The sequence below is a fragment of the Mesoplodon mirus genome (genome assembly GCF_964341445.2).
Source record: "Mesoplodon mirus genome assembly, chromosome: X".
In the NCBI taxonomy this organism is placed as follows: Eukaryota; Metazoa; Chordata; class Mammalia; order Artiodactyla; family Ziphiidae; genus Mesoplodon; species Mesoplodon mirus.
In genome coordinates this window covers 45,445,348-45,465,550 of record NC_138981.1, presented here as the reverse complement: position 1 = coordinate 45,465,550, position 20,203 = coordinate 45,445,348, and the positions used below count along the sequence as shown (strand labels likewise).

The 20,203-nt window shown below is 44.0% G+C and overlaps 1 protein-coding gene across 1 annotated transcript; it reads right to left on the bottom strand.

Annotated features, from left to right (window-relative positions):
- Nucleotides 1–3,649: 3,649 nt before the first annotated feature.
- Nucleotides 3,650–8,488, bottom strand: USP27X (ubiquitin specific peptidase 27 X-linked). The gene is made up of 2 exons (XM_082609389.1): nucleotides 6,332–8,488; nucleotides 3,650–3,714 (listed from the first exon to the last, which is right to left on the bottom strand). The coding sequence occupies exon 1, from the start codon at nucleotides 7,752–7,754 to the stop codon at nucleotides 6,438–6,440; it is 1,317 nt and encodes a 438-aa protein (XP_082465515.1). The 5' UTR covers nucleotides 7,755–8,488; the 3' UTR covers nucleotides 3,650–3,714; nucleotides 6,332–6,437.
- Nucleotides 8,489–20,203: the final 11,715 nt, after the last annotated feature.

Genomic DNA, 20,203 nt, shown 5'->3' with positions numbered 1-20,203 from the left:
CTCCATATGATTCAACATTATTGTTTTATGCACTTAATGCTTATTTAGATTGCCCCATGTTTACCAATTTTTGTTCACTGTTCCTTGCCTCCTATTCATTCCTCCTCTCCAATTTCAATTTCCTTCTTCCTGAAGTATATTTTTCAGTAGTTATTTTAGTTAAGTCTATTATTGCTGAACTTTCTTAGGTTTATTTTTTCTGAAAACGTCCTTATTCCACTCTCAAAAAAAAAAAGAGTAGAAGTCCATCTCATCAGTATTTCTTGGGAGTACTAATTCTCCGTGTGGCAACTGGTGACTCATCTTCATGGCATGTCATTTCTTTGCAAGTACAATCTTTTTATTGTTTGTTTCTGAGTACATCTTGGGCAGATATTGTCTTTTTCTGTGGGATTCTATGTGCCCAGTATTGTAAAAATGTGCTTGCTTTTCTTGAGGTTCTAGAGGTTTGAATTGTTCTGCTCCAATTTTTGTTTTAATTTTTCAGCGTGTGATTCCCATAATACACAGTAGGGTAAATTTAGACCCCATATCCACATATGACATAGGCCTGGGATTTTTATTTCTTCTTGTGGCTCCAGAAAGAGCATAAGACTTTTCATGGCTTACTCTCCAAACCCCTTTTTAATGAACAGAGAAGCTACTAAAGGCTTTATCCAGAGGCTTTAATTACAGCTTCTCTGCCTCTGGTGGACCTGAGGCTGTGTTGCCAGTACCTGCATGAGCACTAGATTCACAGCTCTGAGCCCCTAGCCCCTACGGCCTGATATCTAGAACCAATACCACAAATAGGTTATTGCAGTGTCCATTTACAATTACTAGACTGGCTTTTTCTTTTTTCTCTGGAGATTTTACCTTTTGTTTTTTTAAGCTCAGCTGTAAGTTAAAATTTTTGTTACAGTTTATCTAGTGTTATTATGTGTTTGTAGTTGAGGGGGGTGCTATTCATGTCATCTTAGTGTGCTATATTGCCAGAAGAAAATCATACTTTATACATATGATTTTGTGCTGTAGTTATACTTAAGCATTTTCTCTTATCATATCCATTCTCATAAATACGCACTTCTCTGAGTTCCAAGGAAATTAAGTCCCCTTCAGGACCATCTAGATTAAGGGTACATATGAGGCCAGGTCTCTGTAGCATGTTGGATCATTCTCCGGATATACCACCTATGTAGTTTAAATACATCACTCCCCTGGGGTCTGAAATTCCTTAGCAGAGTGATTTTCAACTCCACAAAATTTTAGTAGCAGAGCTCTTTCTTCAGATATTACTTGGAACCCCCAAATATAAAATCAATAACTCCCTCTTATTGATTTTATATTTCAGAGTTCCTGATTCTCACCAATTTGCCCCTCCTCTAGCTCCCCAAGGTGTTCTCCAGGGCCATCTTCATAGATTCCTTGGGCACCAAGTACCACAGTGTGAAACCAAATTGAATGTGGTCCTCAGAGTGTGGTGCCATAGCCAGAAGCATGCGCATCAACTGGGAATGTGTTTGAAATGCAAATTCTCAATGCTGCCCCCATTCCAGGACTACTGAAATCGGAAACTCTGGGGATGGGACCCAGCAATCTGTGTGTTAACAAGCCCTCTAGGTGATTCTGACACACGTTTAAGTTTGAGGCCTCACTAGAATAGAGTATCCCATTCAGGAGCTATTGGAACAGGGTTGGAGTATTGTCCAAAATTAACATTTCTGGGTGCCTAAATAAGCCCAAACTTATCTGGCAGGCTGTTTTCCATCCACTGTTTTCTTGTACATGAAGGTGATTAAAGACCCTCTCAAGGTCCAACTTTGCAATGGCCTGGGTCCCTTTGAATTGGTTCAATAAGTGAGAAATCACTAGGAAGAGTAGGGAATCCTTAGTTTTAGTTCATTAGGCAGAAATAATGACACTCTACATAATTTTTCTTGACAACAGAACTTAAGATCTGAAGCTCATAAAATAATGTTGAGCAAAAGAAGCCTGACACAAAAGTGTACATACTGAACAGTTCCTTTTATAGATGGTACTTTAAAAGGCAACACTAATCTACAGTGAAAAAAGTCAGAATAGGGATTACCCTTTGGGGTTATTGACTATAAGGAAGCAGAAAGGGGGCCTGACTTATGGGTAATGTTCTATTTCTTGATCTGAGTGCTGTTTACAGAGGTGTGTTCGTTTTGTAGAAATTCATGAAGTTGTACCCTGATGATATGTGTATTTCCTGTATATTTGATATGCTTCAATGCAAGAGTTTAAAAGTAGCATTAGGTCACCTGCAGGGGAAGGTCAGTGTGTAAATGACACGCTACTGTGTGTGCTCGGCTACATACTCTCAGAGGACCAGGGCCTTTGCTTCTGGGTGTGAAATACACATTTGGTGCGCACATAGGTTCCTGGCACCAGGTCTATTGCGTTATGACAATGAGTAGTATGGGGTCCATTTTTGTTTGTTTGTTTGTTTGTAATTTATCTTTATTTTTATAGCGGAGTAAAGCTCATTTACAATGCTGTGTCTTTCTGGTGTACATTCACTTGATTCACTTACAGAGAGACATATATATATATTCTTTTCCATATTCTTACCAGTCTTATATATTCTCTTACAGTGATTACAGTGTGTTGAGTCGAATTCTATGTGCTATACAGTGCTTTTTCTTGATTGGAAAAGACCTCTTGGTTGATGGCATCCCTGATCAGGATTCCCTGTGGATGGGGAAGAAGTGAGGCAGTTACCAAATGTGAACTATAGGCCAGAGTAAGTTTCAGCACCTGGCTACTCCAGGAAATGGGAAGTGATAGGGTTCTGGATTTCCAAATCCAACTGGAAATTGGATTTCCAATTTCTTAGGCCAAGAAACTGTGGGAAGCATGTGTAGTGGGTAAAAGGTAAGTACCCCATTGTTTGGTCCCTCATCCTGAGCTCTATGGGTGGATAAGGCCCCCAATTGTGAGCACCCATCTTTTGCCTGTACCCTTCTGGGCCCAGATCATAAATCTACATATGAACTGAGTTTCCCTGGCTTTATCAGCTTGTGGAAGTAGAGAGTCTCAGTTAAAGAATTAGCTTAAATTTCACCAGCTCTTGGCCACATCTGCTCACACAGGAATTCCAGCCCCCATGTAAAATAGCCCAGTTGTGTCTGAAAGTCCCCAGTACGTCACAAACCAATCTGTTTTGGGCGTCTCCCATGTTCTTCCTCACTTATTCTCGGCCCCATTTTTGTGTGCTTTGCCCATGAAGCTGCTTCAGGAGTATTTACGCCCTCCCTGCCACCCCACTGCTGCTGTGCCCACCATGGGAATATTGATGAAGGTGTCAAGGGTGCTACCTCCTGATCCCCCTAGAGGCCCCAACCATGGAGGTGCCCGCCCATGTACCAGACATGCTCAAACATGCCTGAATGGCATTTGAGCTCAAGGTAACACATACCTGCCAAATACATGATGCCCTGGTTCCCACAGTGATGTGATCTGAAAGCAGGCCCTGCTGCTGTTACACTCCATGGCTCAATTTGGGGGTTGGTGATGGGTAGGGGCATGGGGCTGGGCTTGAATGGCTCCCCTGTTGCTGAGGGACAATGGTGTTTTCCAGACAGAGGTGAATGCTTCAATCAGGAACTGCCAGGTACAGCTGCTCCCTCTGGTGGTCTGTGCCTTCCACCAGTGGAGACAGGGAGATCAGCTTCAGCAGTCTCGCGCCATTCATATCTCTTAGAACTATTCCTGAGTACAGGGTATTTAAAAGACAGTTTCTGTATCAGACAAACCCAAAAATGAAGAATATTCTATTAAAAATGCTAATGCCATACAAGATGCAGAAAGGCTGTGAAAATATTCCTGATTAAAGGAGGCTAAAGAGACATGACAGCTAAAAGCAATAGCTTGTCCTGGACCAGATCCTGTGATGAAGAGGAAAAATGCTATTACGGAAATTATTGGGTCACCAGACAAAACTGGAGTACAAATGGTAAATAATAGTATTATACCAATGTTTAACTTACTGAAGCTGTTAACTATACTGTGATGTAGGGAACATGCCTATTCTTAGGAAGTGCACACTGAGGTACTCAGGCATAAAGGTCCATGATGTTATCTGTCCTCAGTCAGTCCAAACACACACACACATACACACACAGACACACACACACACACACACACGGGAGTGCATACATGAAAACGATAAAGCAAATGGGGTAAAATGTTAGCATTAGGTAAATCTGTTCTTTATACTATTTGTTTTTTTTGAAACTTTCCTGTAAGTTTGAAATTATTTCCAAATGAAAATGTTTTACAAATGTAAAAGACAGCATCTGTGCAAGCAGTCAGGATCTGGTGGCACATGCCCGACTGAACTCTTCCTGTGGCAGAGATGAGGAAGGAGGACATGGCGGTATTCCCAGGCAGGGCTCCCGCACATCCCAAAGGGGAGTCAGATACCTGCATGAAGGTGCCAAGTGGCATCTGAGGCCACTTACCTCTTGCTCTCCCCCAGCCTACAAGATATCAAAAATAACACTTTTTACATTTTCTCCTGAGGATTACGAGCCTTGGGGTGGGGGGATGATGAAAATTTGGTTATGAAAGGAAGGTGATTTGGTTAATTCATCCATCTGGAAAACGTTTCAAATACTATGTGCCAGGGTCTGTGCTAGGGGCTGAGGACATAGCCCAGGGTACAAGAGGAGACACAACCCCTGTCCTAAAAACGCCTATGAGCTAGCGGGGGATGCATCTACAACCACACAAATAAATATACATTTCCAAATGACCTGACCATGAAGTAGACTTGGGGAGCCCTGGAGGAGCCCAGCCTCTTACCAGAGCCAGTGAATCCAAGCCCCATGGGTCTGAAACATTCAGTTCCCCTCCTCCCCCTCAGGATTTTCTAGGTACTAGGTACTTTTGTATCTGACGCTGAGGAGAAAAGAAGGAACCACCACCAGTGCTTAACCCGTCCTGGGCACATCCCATCTGTTTGAGCTTAGCCCTCCACAGGCCACTCTGCCCTCCGTGAGAATCAGAGAGGAGGCCGACATGCCACTCCCCCACTACCCCTGGGCTGGTGGACCAATGAGCTTTGGAAAACAGTCTTTCTCCTGATCTATGCCTGTAGGTGAACAAAGCTATGCCCATAATGCTTTTGGAGGGCAAAGACCACCAACACCCTCACGTGGAAGCCCGTCAGCCTACTGGCCCTGAGTCCCATCACTGGGGTGCTGAGTCATGATAACAACATGACAGTTTTCCAAATGGACAGAATAATGACTCTGGGGGGACAGCTGTGGTTCTCCCCCCAGTCCAAGGTGTGGAACTGACTGGGATGCCCTGTACACAGGGAAAATGGTGGGATCCACTGCCTTGGGGCTTCAAGTAGACAGTACTGGGGAGGGAGTTATAAGTGTGTGTGTGTGTGTGTGTGTGTGTGACTACATGTGACACAATGTGTGTCCCTTCTGTCCATGGGTCTCAGGTAGGGCTGACCCTCACCTCTAATGCATTCTGGTCCTGGTCCAAAGAAGTTTCAGATCCAACGAACACTTACTGAGCCCCTACAAAGTTCCAAGCCTTTTTACTTTATACTTTGACACATTTTATATCCTTTAATCTTTAACAGTAACCCTTTAAGGTAGGAATTATCTGCATTGTACAGATGAGAAAACAATCGCAAAGAGGTTCATTGATTTGCTCAAGTATATCATACAGCTTTTTTTTAAAAAAAACAAACACTCACACACTATACTCTTAGCTGAGGCCTGTCTGTGTTGGTTGCTTATCTTACAGTGTTTCTTGTCTTCTCTACCTTTGGAGCAATTGCTCCCCTTATACAAAAGCCCCCTTCTTTCTTGTTTCACAGGCCCACGTGGGCTTTTCTTTGTTTAATACTGCATTTAATAGCACAAAAAATCACGAATACAAAGAAACTGGCAAAGGTGTTTGTCAATGAGATATCCCTGCCTCCTCCACTTTTCCGCTTTCAAACCCATATATGTAATGGGCTACATTTGTATGAACTTTTCCTTTTTCCCCCCAGACATATAACTGTTATGTGATTGGTCAGTTGAAGCTGAAACACCCATGGAGAAAGATGTTTTACGGTTACAAGGGCACACCCCCCCACACACCACCCCCCTCCCACCCCACACTTTCCCACACAATCTTTTGGAGGAATATAGGATATGTACCAGTGTCAGGATTTCCCTGCTCCTGCCTTCCCCACCCAGAGCATCCTGCCATTTAACCTTCCTTTAAATGACTGCTTAGACTAGAGCCTCTTCTCCCGCCCCTTCTATTTCTCTTCCAATCAGGACACTTTAGACACTGGGAACTGTTCAATTCTTACTCTGTCAGGCCCGTGGGCCATGCAAGTAGGTCCTTTAAATCTCAATGCCAGTTGTAGTATGGGTGCTGTCATCTTCCATTACAGGTAGGTAGGTCTGTGTGTCACTTCAGTAGGCTTGTGTATTCACTTCTTTCACTTTTTCTGACTCATGTTCCAGGACCTGTTTGTGATAGAACAGTAAATACCCTTCACTGTCCAGAACGTCCTTAATACTGGCCTTGGTGATGACGGCATCATCACACTTGAACCACTGGTCCTTGTGGTGCCGGATGAAGCTGGTGTAGTGGCCACTCTCCAAGGTTCCTTGGTGATTAACCACAGCAAACAAGGAATACTTATTCTCGTCGTTTCCACTATTGGTTGGCAGCTGCAACTGTCCATTCATCCTGCTCTCTTTACTCGAGGCCATGAACGGTGTCATATCCAGCTCCAGAGGAAAGGATATGTATGTAGTGATCTTGCGCCTCTGTTTGGCTGAGTGTTCAAACCGTTTGAAATGAAAACAGGCAACGACAGGTAATTTATTCATTGTGAGCTGTTTGGTAGATTCCTGGTAGCTTTGGCAACTACCACACTTGATTTTGGCACTGCTTCCTAAGTGCTCTGGCCTCGTAAACCTTCGCAGGCAGTCCGTGAGGGTGGTGATTCCTGGTATGTGGCTTTCCCCATTCACACTGCTCTCCCTCCCTGGACTCATAGGCCAGAAGGAGGTGCAAGAGCCAGGCAAGTCCAAACTGATGTCCCAGCATGGGTCTATCGTGGTGGAGACACCATGGCAGGCTTGACAGGTAACATCAGATTGCAGGCCACCTGTGAAGATTTGGTCAATGATGCAGTTACAGTGGTTGGGATTGTTGGCTGCCTTCCCGGCATCATCACCTTTGCAGTGCCTGTGCAGGACATCTAATGCTGCGATGAGGAACTCATGGGCATCCTGTTGCCTGTACCCTGCTAAATGCCGTGCGTGTATCCACACCAGGTGCAGTAATTTATAGGGAACGTGAGGAGATGGATTTCCAGAATACAACTCCCGAAAAAGCGAAGACATCTCACAGACCAGACACAACTCGGGACTTGGCATTTCACATCTGTGCCTGTCAGAGAGGAAGAAATCTCTCAGGATCGGAGTGTGGGTAAGGGCCTGGACGATGCAGTTCATAAAGCACGTGTTGCCAAGATTGATTAGTCCTCTTAAACCGATGGTAAAGCTAGAGGTAATTCTTCTTCTCCTTGGGTTGTGGCCCAGCAGTTCTAACTCGGGTTTGGTTGTCTCCCAGGTTGGATATTTCTCACTGAGGCCTGGCATTGAACACTGCTGGTGAGAAACCTCGGTTGAGGTGGAAGCTTGTAATTTCAAAGCTTCCCCTTGCTCTTCTTTGGCAATTTGCTCAATGTCTTTGTCATATACATAATCCTTACACATAAAGCAGTATATACCTCCGTAATAAAGGTCTACAGCTAAGTTGTGTTGTTTTGTCTCGGCGTGCTCATGAATGTGTTTCTCTGTGAAGCAGCCAAAGAAGACACAGGAAAGGCAAGAGTGAAGTCTGTTCAAATGGGTGCCGCACACATGGCAGATGCACGACTTTGCCTTGCTTTTCCTGGTCTCTGGGGTTCCACACCAGACGAAGCACTGGTAGATCACCCGCAGTTCCTGCCTCCAGTTCTCTCCCACCTTAAAGCTGTTCACGTGGGAACAGCCTGGTGGACCCACAGCGAAATCCACATCCAGGCATCCACCCCCAGGGCCGCGCCGGGGCCGGGGCCGGGGCGGGGGCCGTGGCCTAGGCTGCGGCGGGGTACGGAGCCGGGTCTGCGGCCGCGGCCGGGGTCGGCGGCGGGGGGCACGGCTGCGCCGCGGGGAGGGATCGGGGGGCCGCGGGGGGTCGGAGGGAAGGGTGGGGAGAGGAACCTCGTCGCTGCCGCTGCCACCGCCGCTCCTCGCCGGGTTCTCATCCTCTGGCTCCCGCTTCGGCTCCCCCTTCGGCCCCTGCTCCGCCTCCCGTGCCGGCTCGGGTTCGGGTTCGGGCTCCAGCTTGAGCTCTAATCGTTGGCCCGGACCCTCCGCCGTCTCCACCTTCCCGACAGCGTCCACCTTCCCTGCCGTCTCCACCTTCCCGGTGGCGTCCACCTTCCCGGCCGCCTCCACCTTCCCCGCCGCCTCCACCTTCCCCTCCACCGTCGCCTCCGCCTCCACCTTCCTCTCCGCCTTCTCCGCCGTCTCCGCCGTCTCCGCCTCCTCTGCTCCTCCGCCTCCACTGGCGGCGGCTCCTCCCCCTGCTCGCAGGGCTCAAGCGGCCACTGGGCGTGGCGGCGCGGGGGCCACGCAGACCTGGGGTGTCCCCCGCCCGGCCTGAGGGAGCGCGGTGGCTGTGGCAGCTGGACCCAAAAGGGACTTTCACTGAAGGAGGCGGCGGCGGAAGCAGGCGACGCCCCCGGGAATCCTCCCGCCGTAGCCCTCTAGCGGAGGCCGCTCTGCAGCCAGGCCCCGTTTCCTTTAATTCAATATTTCCCAAACTTGCTTGTTCACGAGAATCACGTGGGGAGCGTGTTAAAATTACAGATTCCTTGGCTCCACCCGCAGCCCCACTGAATCAGAGTCTCGAAGGGACGTGCTCCGGAACCTGTATCTTTAACTAGGGCCCGAGAGGATTCTTATGATCAGGCAAGTTTGGGAAACACAGCTCTAATTCATTGAGGCTGGCGGGAAGGGGGGCGGGGACCGCGCAGTCTCTTTAAGGCGCTTCCAGTTCTCGGCTCCAATCGCTGCTCTGACCCCCTTCATCGTCTCCTCCCCTCTCCTCGTCCTTCCCTTCATCCATGTATCCTCCCCCAGCCCTGCGGGGCCAGGGACGGAAGGGTAGCCAAGTCCAGAAACGCCCCTGGGGCTGGGCAATGGCCCCCCAGAGGCCGGGTCCTGAGGAGCGCTGGCAGAAGCTGTGATAGGCCATCATCTTTGAGACTGAGCGTGTCCCCATCCCTGTCCCAGGCTCCCCGCCCACCCCAGGTTCTGCTCTGCCCCATAAGGATGAAGCCCCAGCTCCATTCTGGGACAGGCCTGGACCCCAGATGCAGGGGGGTAGAGCTCCCAAGGCCACCGGGCCCGAAGAGGCATGTCCCACGCCCATCTTATCGGAGCCCTGCACAGTCTGTGCCTGCTGCTCGCCTCCTCTTCACCTTTTCCTCGGGCTCCCAAGGCCAAGGGTGGGCTGAGGCTTTGGCAGCCGGCCTTTTGGCCCAGCAGACGCTGAGCCGCCCCGGGAGCAGTGGGAGGAACAAGGCACAACAAGGCCATGCCTGCTGCTGGCATCTCCCCTACAGCTGAGAGAGGGGCCTGAACTACAGGACACTGTCCCAAGACCCTTAAGCCCTAGCAGAGACCCGGGTCGGGCAGCAGGTGGGAGGGGCGGGAAAGCAGCTTCTATCCGTGGAGCTACCGGTGCGGGGAGTGGGCGGCCACGCGTCTGGGAGGCGCTGCTGCGCTGAGCTGCTGGCGGTGGGCAGCAGCACCAAGGGGCCCACGAAGACTGAGCCCAGAACAAGCGGCTTAGGTCTTGGGCAGCTGGGGGATGTTGGGAAGCGACCGCAGGTGCTGGTCCCGGGGAGTGCAGCCCAGGGCAGGCGTCAGCACCAGGCTCAGGAGAAGCAGATAGCCTGTGCTCGAGAGTCAGGGAGACTGTGTTCCAGGAAGAGTCTGGCCCCTGAGTCCTGGTGAAAGCTGGCCTTGGCCCGGTACACACTGCACTGCCTGGCCCGTGGGGCTGTGCTGCCTGATTACATTGTGGCAGAGTTCTCTCTGGTTAGCGGGGGATATCACCCCTCCACCTGGCCCCTTCCTCCAGGTAGGGGGATGTGCCTAAGCCTCCTGGGGTCAGCAGCAGGAGGTGGTTGTCGGGAATCAGGAGCCCCTAAGGAGGATAGGATGCTGGTTCCCATACACCTGAGGTCCCCAGAGCTGCCCTGGTGCCTTCCCTTTCAGCATCCTTCCAATATATGCCTGCCCTTTTTGGCCTGCAACAAGATGAACTGCAACTAGAGCACCCACTGAAGGAATCCTGCTCCTGCAAGGGTGGGGGTGGGGAAGCACAGGAGATACTCTCATCCCACCTCCACAGAGTAACAGACATGAAAGAGACCTAAAGATCTCAGTGCACCCAAGGCTATCTGCCACTGAAGACTAACCATGGCAACCTGACTGCTTTACAGATCATCTTCCTGCAGAAGCCCCCACGTCCAGCATGTTCTGGAATGGAAGGGGGCGGCTCTGCCATCATTCACTCACTAGACAAATGTCTATCCAGCGCCAACCCAGACCAGGTGTTGTACTAGGAGCTGTACCAAACACACTTGCTCCAGGGCCAGAATCAGGGCTGGGTTCCCCAAAAGGTAGACTGAGGAAGTGTCTAGGTCACCAGCAGAGAAGAGACACCAAAAACAAAAGAATCAAGAAAAAAATATCAGAAACAGTTTGACATTCAATTTTTTTTAAACAGTCCTCATGGGAAAAGTCAGAATTTTATTGTACTTCCTTACATTCCTTTCCTGATTCCATGTTGCTTTTGCTCTGAATCACATGCGGGGGCGGGTGGGGGGGTCAGCATAATCCTTTCGATGCTTCGTGCTTGTATGGGTCTGGATTCAGTCCTGGGCGAATGCCACCATCTCTGCCTCACAAAGACCTGACTGAAGGCTAGCCAGAGGGACTGACCTAAGAAGAGACCCCCTCCTCATTACAGCTGCCATGCCTAGGGTTGAATACAACTCTGGCCACAAGGTGGCAAAAGAGTATATGATGCTCCCTCTGATATTTGTTTTGTATGTTTATATAAAACTTGGTTTATATCAAAATGCTCTCTAAAATATTTTTTAATGTTGTGCTCCTTCACGCACATTTAGGTTGACATCTCAAATTTTGCATCCAAAATGTCAAGCTTCAAATAATGTGATTTCTGACAGATATTAACATTCACAAACAAAACGTCACAGTTTTACGTGAAAGCAGTGAAACCTAAATACGTTAGTGATTTGAGAGCCACCGTCATGTTTTAAAAATTCATAACCGAGCTCTTCTTTGATAGTTAGGAGGTGTACATTTTCCCTTTTCTCCCTGGATTCTCAATTCCATTTTATTCTTCTAATAGAATTTTATCTTTATAATATATATTTTTGCACTTGAAATGATTTTATTGATTATCCTATCGTATTTCCCTGCAGCAAAAATATGTGCATATTCTGCTACTTAAATGCTTTTTAAATGTTCCTGTGATCCTAAAGTTCTAAGTGTTGTTCAAAATTTACTTTTGCTCAAGTTATCATGACAATTAGTATTGGAATATGATAGATCAAAAAAATTGTAAACATATTACAAAAATTGTAAACATATTACAAATTTTGATGGGTAATTATTAAACATAAAAACAAAAATTTACTAAAGATAGATAAGTCTTTTTTTAAAAAAAGGTTGGTGTATCCATAGATAAATATTGCTTATTTTTAGAGTGAGGCAGGATTCAGCATCAATTCTCTTCCTACTTTTTTTTGGTTAAATGTTAGCACACAGCAACCTCTTTTATATAAATAAGTAAATGGGAATGGACATTTTGTTTTAGCAGTATCACTCAAGTATTTGAACTCCTTTGAAGATATATGGGGGGAAATTACACAGTGATTTACCTTCAAAATTATTTTTCATGATTAGCCAGCTGACAGCTCCATTGGGTTCGCTTTCAATTTTACTGGAAGCCATCTGAATTGCAAAAGGATTTGATACCAATATATTCATTTGTTAGAGCAATTTGTTTCTTCACCATCGGCAGCAGTGTTTGGAACTGTCTCTCTGGTTCCCTGAGGATTTTTTCAAAGACATGCTTTTCTTTTGTAAAGTGCAAAAAGGACTATGGTGAAAAGGGAGATGGAAAAAGAGATCCAGCTTGATTCTTCCACTGCTAGTGTGTTCTCTGGCAGATCAATTTTAGGAAATATGAAAATGAAATTTGAGAATGTAGAAATCGATCCCCTTAAAACTGTAAGTGCTTATTTACCCCTTGGAAAGTCCTATAGCCCCAGGGTAGTACACACTCCACTTTTAAGGTTGCTGGTTTATATTTGTTATTATAAAATGATATATACATTGTATATATTATTATATATATAGTAATATATACATTGTATATATATATATTGTAATATATACAATATTTGTGGTTTTTTTTTTTTTTTTTCTTTTTGCGGTATGCGGGCCTCTCACTGTTGTGGCCTCTCCCGCCGCGGAGCACAGGCTCCGGACGCGCAGGCCCAGCGGCCATGGCTCACGGGCCCAGCCGCTCCGCGGCATATGGGATCCTCCCAGACCAGGGCACGAACCCGTATCCCCTGCATCGGCAGGCGGACTCTCAACCACTGCGCCACCAGGGAGGCCCATATTTGTGGTTTTTAAAAGGGGGATAAAAGAAGGCATACCATGAAAAGTTAAAGCCCCTCTCTCCCCTGCCAATCAAACCAGTTCTATTCCCCTGAAATAACCACTTATTAACAGTTTGTCATGTATCCTTTGGGAAATTTTCTATGCAAATACAAGCATGTTTTATACATTTATCCTTTTTATGAAAAATAAATGAGACTATAATATACGTATGGATCAGCAACTTAGCACTATATGCTGGACATTAGGCAGCACTCTCTAAGTTGATCTACACAACCAAGGCAATGCCAATAAAAATTCCAATGAGTTTTTTGGAGGAGAATTTTACAAAATTAATATGGAAGAATAAAAGCCATTTCCCCCTTCTTCATTTCTCCTTCTTCCTCCTGGAAATGAGAATTTAATGGCTATAGCTGAGTAGCCATCTTGCAACCAAAAAACTGATTACCTCAGGACCTAATCTTACATGAGAAAAAAATGCCATATGTTACCAACTCTAAAAGGTACATCTCTTCATGCTTCAACATCTCTGAAATCTTTGAATGACAGCTTGTGGATTATATTTGCCAGCATTTTTTCCTCTTTCTTGGTGCATCAAATAATGACGTGTCCTAGAATCAATATAACACTTGAAGGGCTTCCCTGGTGGCGCAGTGGTTGAGAGTCCGCCTGCCGAGGCAGGGGACACGGGTTCGTGCCCCGGTCCGGGAATATCCCACATGCCGCGGAGCGGCTGGGCCCGTGAGCCATGGCCGCTGAGCCTGCGTGTCTGGAGCCTGTGCTCTGCAACGGGAGAGGCCACAACAGTGAGAGGCTCGCGTACGGCAAAAAAAAAAAAAAATATATATATATATATATATATATATATGTATATAAAACACTTGAAACATCATCCTATTTAAGCCTTTGTTATTTGGATCCCTGTTATGCGTAGCTGAATACATTTCCCAAGTGACAGCAGGCTTTCCACTTCACTCTTAGTGAAGTCCCAAGTCCTTATCCTGTTCTGTAAAGCCCTGTAGAATCTGGCCTCAGTCTCTTAGACTTCACTTTCTATCACCTCAGCCTTGCCTCAAACAAACTATACGTACTGTTGTTCCTTGAATAAGCTAAGCTGGCTCCTGTTTCCAAGCCTGTGCCCTTATTGTTCACTCTGCTTGGAAAGCTCTAGCCCTAGAAATCCTCATGGCTTTCTCCCTCACTTCTTCAGATCACTGCTTAACTATCACCTTATCTCAGAGCCCTTCCTTGGCCTCTATATAAAATGACACCCCATCCCTGCTTTATTTTTCTTCAAAACACTATTACCACATGATGTATTAAATATTACACACACACACACACACAATTACTATAATGTAAACTCCATGAGAGTAAGATGCTCACTATTCTATTCCCAATGCCTCTTTGGCACTTAAAACATATGTAAATACATGTGAAATAAATAAATTAATGCTTTTCATCATGAGTGAAGTCAACCATATTTTCAGGTTTATTGATTATTTTGTATTACCTTTTTTGTGTGTGAAATGCTTGTTTACATCCTTTGCCTAGTTTTCTTTTGGCTTCTTAGTAACCCTAATAATAAGTAAAACTTACATGGTGCTTGAAGTATACCAAGAGTCATTCTACTAAATTGCTTAACCCTCACTACAATATTAAGAAGTAGGTGTTGTTAAAATCCCCATTTTACAGATGAGGAAACTGAGGCATAGAGAGATTGAATGAAACCCAAGGTGACACAGCTAGTAAATGATGTACCTGGGATTCAAACCCAGCAGTTGGAATCTAGAGTTTAGATTACTAGGTATTAGTCCTTTGGCTGTCATATGTTTATTTTACCAATTATCATTTAACTATTGTATTTTATTTCATTTTTTCACCATATGGTGTTTAATATTATTATGTAGTCAAGATTCACAAACTTTATGGATTCTGGATTTTTAGTTTCTCAGGTTTTTTGTTGTTGTTTTGTTTTGTTTTTCTGAGTATAAACATGTAGAGCAAGTGCAAGGTCCTGAGACAAAAAGCTTGATGATTTTAAGAAATGAAAATATGGCCAGATTGGCTTGAATTTGGAAGATGGAGAGTGGTATAAGATGATGAGTATAGAGATGTAGGCAGGAACAAGATCACCTGCAGCCTCATAGACCATTGTATAGGATTTGAATATTATCCCAATTATGATGGGAATCATTGGGGGGTTAGCAAGGGAATGACATGATATAATTTATGATTTACATACAATAATTATAATCAAATAATAGTAAAAGTAACTAACATTTATTGTTTCTGATACTCCAGGCACCCCTATTTAATAAGTACTTTACTAAGTTATTTAAACTTCATAACACCCTGATGAGGTAGGTCCCAATATTATTCTCACTGTACAAATGAAACCAAGGCACAAAAACAATAAGTACCTTGAATTTGCTCATGCTTACTCTCTGCTTCTATACCTGTTCCCATTCAGAATATATCTACTATCAACAATAAGATATCTGACACCTACTTTTTCCAGGCCCCTGACGTCCCACTAGTGGTCCGCAAGTGTTCACTGGGCTACAGAAAGGGAAAAAGGCAAGTTCACTCAGCACTAAGGCCCTCAGGTCTGGGAGCTGGTCAGCTGGGCTCTTCCCATCCCATTTGGGCCATGCCAAGCTGCCCTAAGTTCAGGAATAGCCAGCCTCCTGGCCTGGTCATAATGACTAAGGTAGCCAGCTCAGCAGCCCTGCTCATCATTGTAGCAGGACAGGGCCTTGCACCCTGCATCCCCAGAGCCATACCAGCAACCAGGGAACTAAGTGATGGGCTCATCAGGATCCACCACAAGCTTCCGGGAGATGCAAGCCCTACAAAAAGAAGCAGCAGGCCTAGTGGTGTGGAAGGGGGCAGAGAATGGAAGTTAAGGCCTTCTTCAAGCACACATCGAGCCCTGGGTAACCTCACCCATGTGATTCCAATGGCCCAGGCCTTTTGTTGGCTGAAAGAAAGGAAAGGCTCATAGAGAGAGCAAAGTCAGGCTTGTGAGGGATGACAGCAAAGGTGTAGGTTATATACTGCATCATATGCTGACCAGCCATTTTCCCAGTTTTCACCACACATTGCTTCCAGTAGTCTGTTTCTTAGCTTCCCTCAGTCTTCAGCAACTCTGACTATACCTCTTCAGACTGCTGCTCCATTTGACTTATATGTTTTTTCTTTCTTTTTTTGTATTGAGTTATAGTTGATTTATAATGTTGTGTTAGTTTCAGGCATACAGCAAAGTGATTCAGTTATACATATATATGATATATTATTTTCTCAGATTCTTTTCCACTATAGGTTATTACGAGGCATTGCGTATAGTTCCTTGTGCTGTACAGTAGGTCCTTGTTATTTATCTATTTTATATATAGTAGTTTGTATGAGTTTGTATCTACTATCCCAAACTCCTAATTTATTCCTCCCCCTGCCCTTTCCTCTCTGGTAACCATAAATTTGGTTTCTATGTCTGTGAATCTATTTCTGCTTTGTAAATCAGTTCATTTGTATCATGTTTTTTAGGTTCCACATATAAGTGATATGATATTTGTCTTTCTCTGTCTGACTTACTTCACCTGGTATGATAATCTCTAGGTCCATCTGTGTTGCTGCAATGACATACTTTTGATTCCTTACCTCTCTGCTTCATAACATGGGCTCTGAACAGCCTCCTGCATGCTGGTGCACACCTGGCCAACCACCTATCTTACCTCTGCCTTTTAGAAAAACACTGGAATCCCAAAATCTGTTTCCAGTGCTGGAGGTTGGCCCTGTGGAATATAGCATGGCCCTGGGTCTGAGTTTAGACAGAGGCACAATGAAGAACATATTCTCCCATTTTATTCACCAAAGTGTGGAGTCTGACTTCCTGTGCTTGTTCTAAATGTCTCTTTCAAGTTCAAAGGGTGGGAAGGGTAGATCTTGTAGTATTGTACCAAAACTGGTACTTAAAAATCTTAATCACACTTTCTCTTCTTTTTTAAAACCTTATTCCTATTTTTTAAATTCTTATTTATTTCATTTATTTTTATTGAAATATATTTGACATACCACATTGTGTCAATTTGAGGTATACAATGTGTTGATCTGATGCATTTATATATTGTAATAGGATTGCCATTGTAGAGATAGTTAGCACCTCTATCACATCACATAATTATCATTTCTTTCTTGTGGTTGGAATAATTAAGATCTAGTCTCTTAGCAAGTTTGATGACTATAATACAATATTGTTGTCTATATTCACTACACTGTGCATTAGATCACCAAGATCTATTTATATCTACTAGTTGCAAGTAAGTATTGTTCCTTTTTAAAACCACAAAAAACAATATAGACAAAATTATATAATCTCAACAGAGGGGAGTTTAGCAATGTCTAGCAAGATTACATATGCACTCACCATTTGACTCAGTAGTCCCACTTCTAGGAATCTAAACCAAACATACACCAGCAAAAGTACAATGACACATACACAAGGCAACACTATGCACAAAGTGCAACACTATGCACAAAGTGCAAAATGACATATGCACAGGGCAACACTATGTGAAATAACAAAAGACTGGGAGAAAACGAATGTCCACCACTAAGGAACCAGTTGAATAAATTATAGTGGAGCCATAAAATGGAAAGCTGTGAAAAAATTTTAATAAAATGAAATGGAATACTATGGAATGAGATAGATTTCTATATAATATTTAGGAGTAATATTTAGGATATATTGTTACATGGAAAAAGCAAAGTATAGAATATTATATATACAGTAGTATGTTGGCTTTTGTGTAAGAAAAATGAGGAAATACAAATATTTACAGAAACATTATGAACTTATGATTTATTTATTTTTCTCTTCTAAAAATAAATATTTCCTAGCTCTGTCCACTGAAAAGATATAGCAGCAATGACAACCTACTAGCAGTGTGTATATTTAATGCCTAGATTGTGGTCTCTAAATCTCATTTCCTACCAAAAGGAATCAATCTTCCTTGAAGAAATAATTGTTTATAGGTATTTAACAGGAAAAGTACAAAATGATCCTGGGACATCTTTTTTGTCAAAGAGCAAGGAAGATATCAAAGACTAAAGTAGTCATGTCAAAAGAACACAGGATCCAAGATGAAGGGGAGTTCCCATTTGCCTATATTGGACAACTAGAGCATAAAAAAATCTGCAGTTAATCAACCATCAAATGTATAAAATATGAGTTCATAATGACATTAAAAAACATTGGTGGGACTTCCCTGATGGTGCAGTGGTTAAGAATCCACCTGCCAATGCAGGGGACACGGGTTCAATCCCTGGTCCGGGAGGATCCCACATGCCACGGAGCAACTAGCCCATGCACCACAATTACTGAGCCTGCGCTCTAGAGACCACGAGCCACAACTACTGAGCCCACGTGCTGCAACTACTGAAGCCCACGTGCCTAGAGCCCGTGCTCTGCAACAAGAGAAGCCGCTACAATGAGAAGCCAGCTCACTGCAACAAACGGTAGCCCCCACTCGCTGCAACTAGAGAAATCTCACACACAGCAATGAAGACCCAATGCAGCCAAAAATAAATTTAAAAAACCAAAAAACAACAACAAAAAAAACATTGGTCACCCCTGGGTGATGCTAGGGCACCAAATTATTGTTTCAAAAATTAATAAAGATAAAAATTAAGAGCTTACCCACCTTTCCCATAGTTAATTATATTCTTCTTTATGCAATAATTCCAGATAGCAAATGCAGAAGGAATGATGGAATTACTATATCACTATTTATAATCCCTAGTGAAATAATAAATCTAGGCCATGGTTTCTCATCCCCAGCACTATTGACATTTGGGGCCAGATAATTCCTTATTTGGGGACTATCTATGCATTGTAGGATTTTTAGCAGCATCTCTGGTCCCTACTCCCTAGATGCTATTAGTACCACACACACACACCCAGTTGTGACAATCAACAATGTCTTCAGATATCGTTAAATGTCCCCTGGGGGACAAAATCATCTCTGGTTGAGAACCACTAATCTAGGGCAATGATCATGAATGGATTAAAAAAAAGATTAGGCAAATGATGATGGAGAACTTTACAATGGAGGGATCAGGTTGATACCACATGAACCCACTGATCAATTTTAGCATCACTAAGAGTGGGACAGCTGGATATTATGTGTCTTCTGATGTGATGCAGTAGGAATCATACAGCATCACCTATTATATATTGATGCCAAAAATAAAAAAAAAAACTGAACCTAAATCTAATCATGTATCTAGCTCTAATTCCCAGTTGATGGTGAATATGGGAAATAGAAGAACAAGTTCAGTGTCACCACTAAGAAACAATCAGCAAAATCCAGAATGTGGAATTTTTAATAGGAAAAATGACCCATTTTTAAATGATAAATGGCATTTAAAAGAAGATGAGGAAAACAATAAATGTTTAAATAAAACAACAACAACTACAAGGTAAACTAATACTGTATGATTCCACTACATGACATCCTGGAAAAGGAAAAACTATGGAGACAGTAAAAAGGTCAGTGGTTGGGCTTCCCTGGTGGCACAGTGGTTGAGAGTCCGCCTGCCGATGTGGGGTACACGGGTTCGTGCCCCGGTCCGGGAGGATCCCACATGCCGCGGAGCAACTGGGCCCGTGAGCCATGGCCACTGAGCCTGCGCGTCTGGAGCCTGTGCTCCACAACGGGAGAGGCCACAACAGTGAGTGGCCCGCATACCGCAAAAAAAAAAAAAAAGATCAGTGGTTGACAGGGGTTAGGGAGAGGTAGGAATGAATAGGCTGAGCACAGAGGATTTTAGAGCACTGAAAATACTCTGTATGATACTATAATGGTGGATACATGTCATTATAAATTTATCCAAACCCAAAGTGTGTACAACACCAAGAATGAACCTTAATGTAAACTATGGACTCTGGGTGATCATGATGTGTCAATGTAAGTTCATCAATTATAACAAATGTACCACTCCGGTGGGGCTGTTGATAATGGGGGAGGTTATGCATATGTGAGGGACGGGGCTATATGGAAATTTTCTGTACCTTTCACTCAATTGTGCTGTAAACTTAAAACTGCTCTAAAAATTAAAGTCTATTTTTAATTGAAAAAAAAGAGAATGAGGAAAAGAAAGATGGGAGACTTACAAATTCTTTTCTAGCTTTATTGAGGTATAATTTGCAAATAAAAATTGTATATATTAAGGTGTACAATGTGATGTTTTGATATATGTATACATTGTGAAATGATTACCACAATGAAGCTAATCAACATATTCATCACCTCACATAGTTACCTTTTTTTAATGGTGAAAACAGGTAAGATCTACTCTCTTAGCAAATTTCAAGTATACAGTACAGCATTATTAACTATAGTGACAATGCTGTACATTAGATCACCAGAACTTATTCATCCTACATAGTT